At 35.2% G+C, this 925-nt stretch overlaps 1 protein-coding gene across 3 annotated transcripts in view; it reads left to right on the forward strand.

Annotated features, from left to right (window-relative positions):
• Positions 1 to 925, forward strand: part of ANKRD28 (ankyrin repeat domain 28) — a 175,949-nt gene that overhangs the window by 95,025 nt on the left and 79,999 nt on the right. For all 3 annotated transcript variants that reach the window (XM_006840007.1, XM_006840006.1, XM_006840005.1), the window contains exon 5: positions 106 to 306. Coding sequence is in view for 2 of the 3 variants with exons in the window: in XM_006840006.1 (XP_006840069.1) it covers positions 106 to 306 (201 nt within the window). In the remaining variant the exon portion in view is untranslated. The remainder of the gene's footprint in view (positions 1 to 105; positions 307 to 925) is intronic.

Genomic DNA, 925 nt, shown 5'->3' on the forward strand with positions numbered 1-925 from the left:
ATATACATACATATATACAAGAAAATTTTTTTTACCATATTGTATGTAAATTTTCTATAACTGTTAAATCATTTATCTTTTATAACTTTGTTTTCATGTTTTCAGGAAGCAGTTCAGGTACTTTTGAAGCATTCTGCAGATGTTAATGCTCGAGACAAAAACTGGCAAACCCCTTTACACATTGCTGCTGCTAATAAAGCTGTAAAGTGTGCTGAAGCTTTGGTTCCTCTTCTGAGTAATGTAAATGTGTCTGATCGGGCAGGGAGAACTGCATTACATCATGCAGCTTTCAGTGGACATGGTGAGGTAGGTAGACAGTGATTCTCTTTCCTTGTCTCCTTCCACCCCGTACCCCAATTATTAATGAACTTGCCTTTTTAAGTGTTCATCAGCCCATAGTTAAAGCAAGTGAAAATATCTTTATCATTTTACTTTTTCTTTAACAAACTCCCAGACTTTTTCATGATAATTCCGAGTGTAACATAAAATTTAGAAATTTGTTTAGCAGTCATAGTCCTCACACTTGGATTTCTTAGTTGAACTGGGGAGACAAAGTATATATAACATTGTTGTAAAGTACATTCTGTCATTTTGGGTGGAACTGAATCCATAGAGAACTATTGTGTTCCCAGAAGGATAATATCAGAAGAAGTTGGAGCATAGAAAACAAAATATTTTCCTATAGATTATCTTCAATGTTTAGTCAGTAAATCTTTGGTGACACACTCATGAAAATAAAACTAGGATTTAGTTATCTAAATTGTTTGTGCTAGGTGGTTTTATGACAAAAGTGGGATCTGTGTATATTTAGAAGTATTGTTGTTGTTGTTGTTATGTGCCGTGGAGTCGGTTCCGACTCATAGTGACTCTGTACAGGGTGTCCGAGACCGTAAATCATTACGGGAGTAGAAAGCCTCATCTTTCT

The sequence above is a fragment of the Chrysochloris asiatica genome, unplaced genomic scaffold, assembly GCF_000296735.1.
Source record: "Chrysochloris asiatica unplaced genomic scaffold, ChrAsi1.0 scaffold00028, whole genome shotgun sequence".
Classification (NCBI taxonomy): domain Eukaryota; kingdom Metazoa; phylum Chordata; class Mammalia; order Afrosoricida; family Chrysochloridae; genus Chrysochloris; species Chrysochloris asiatica.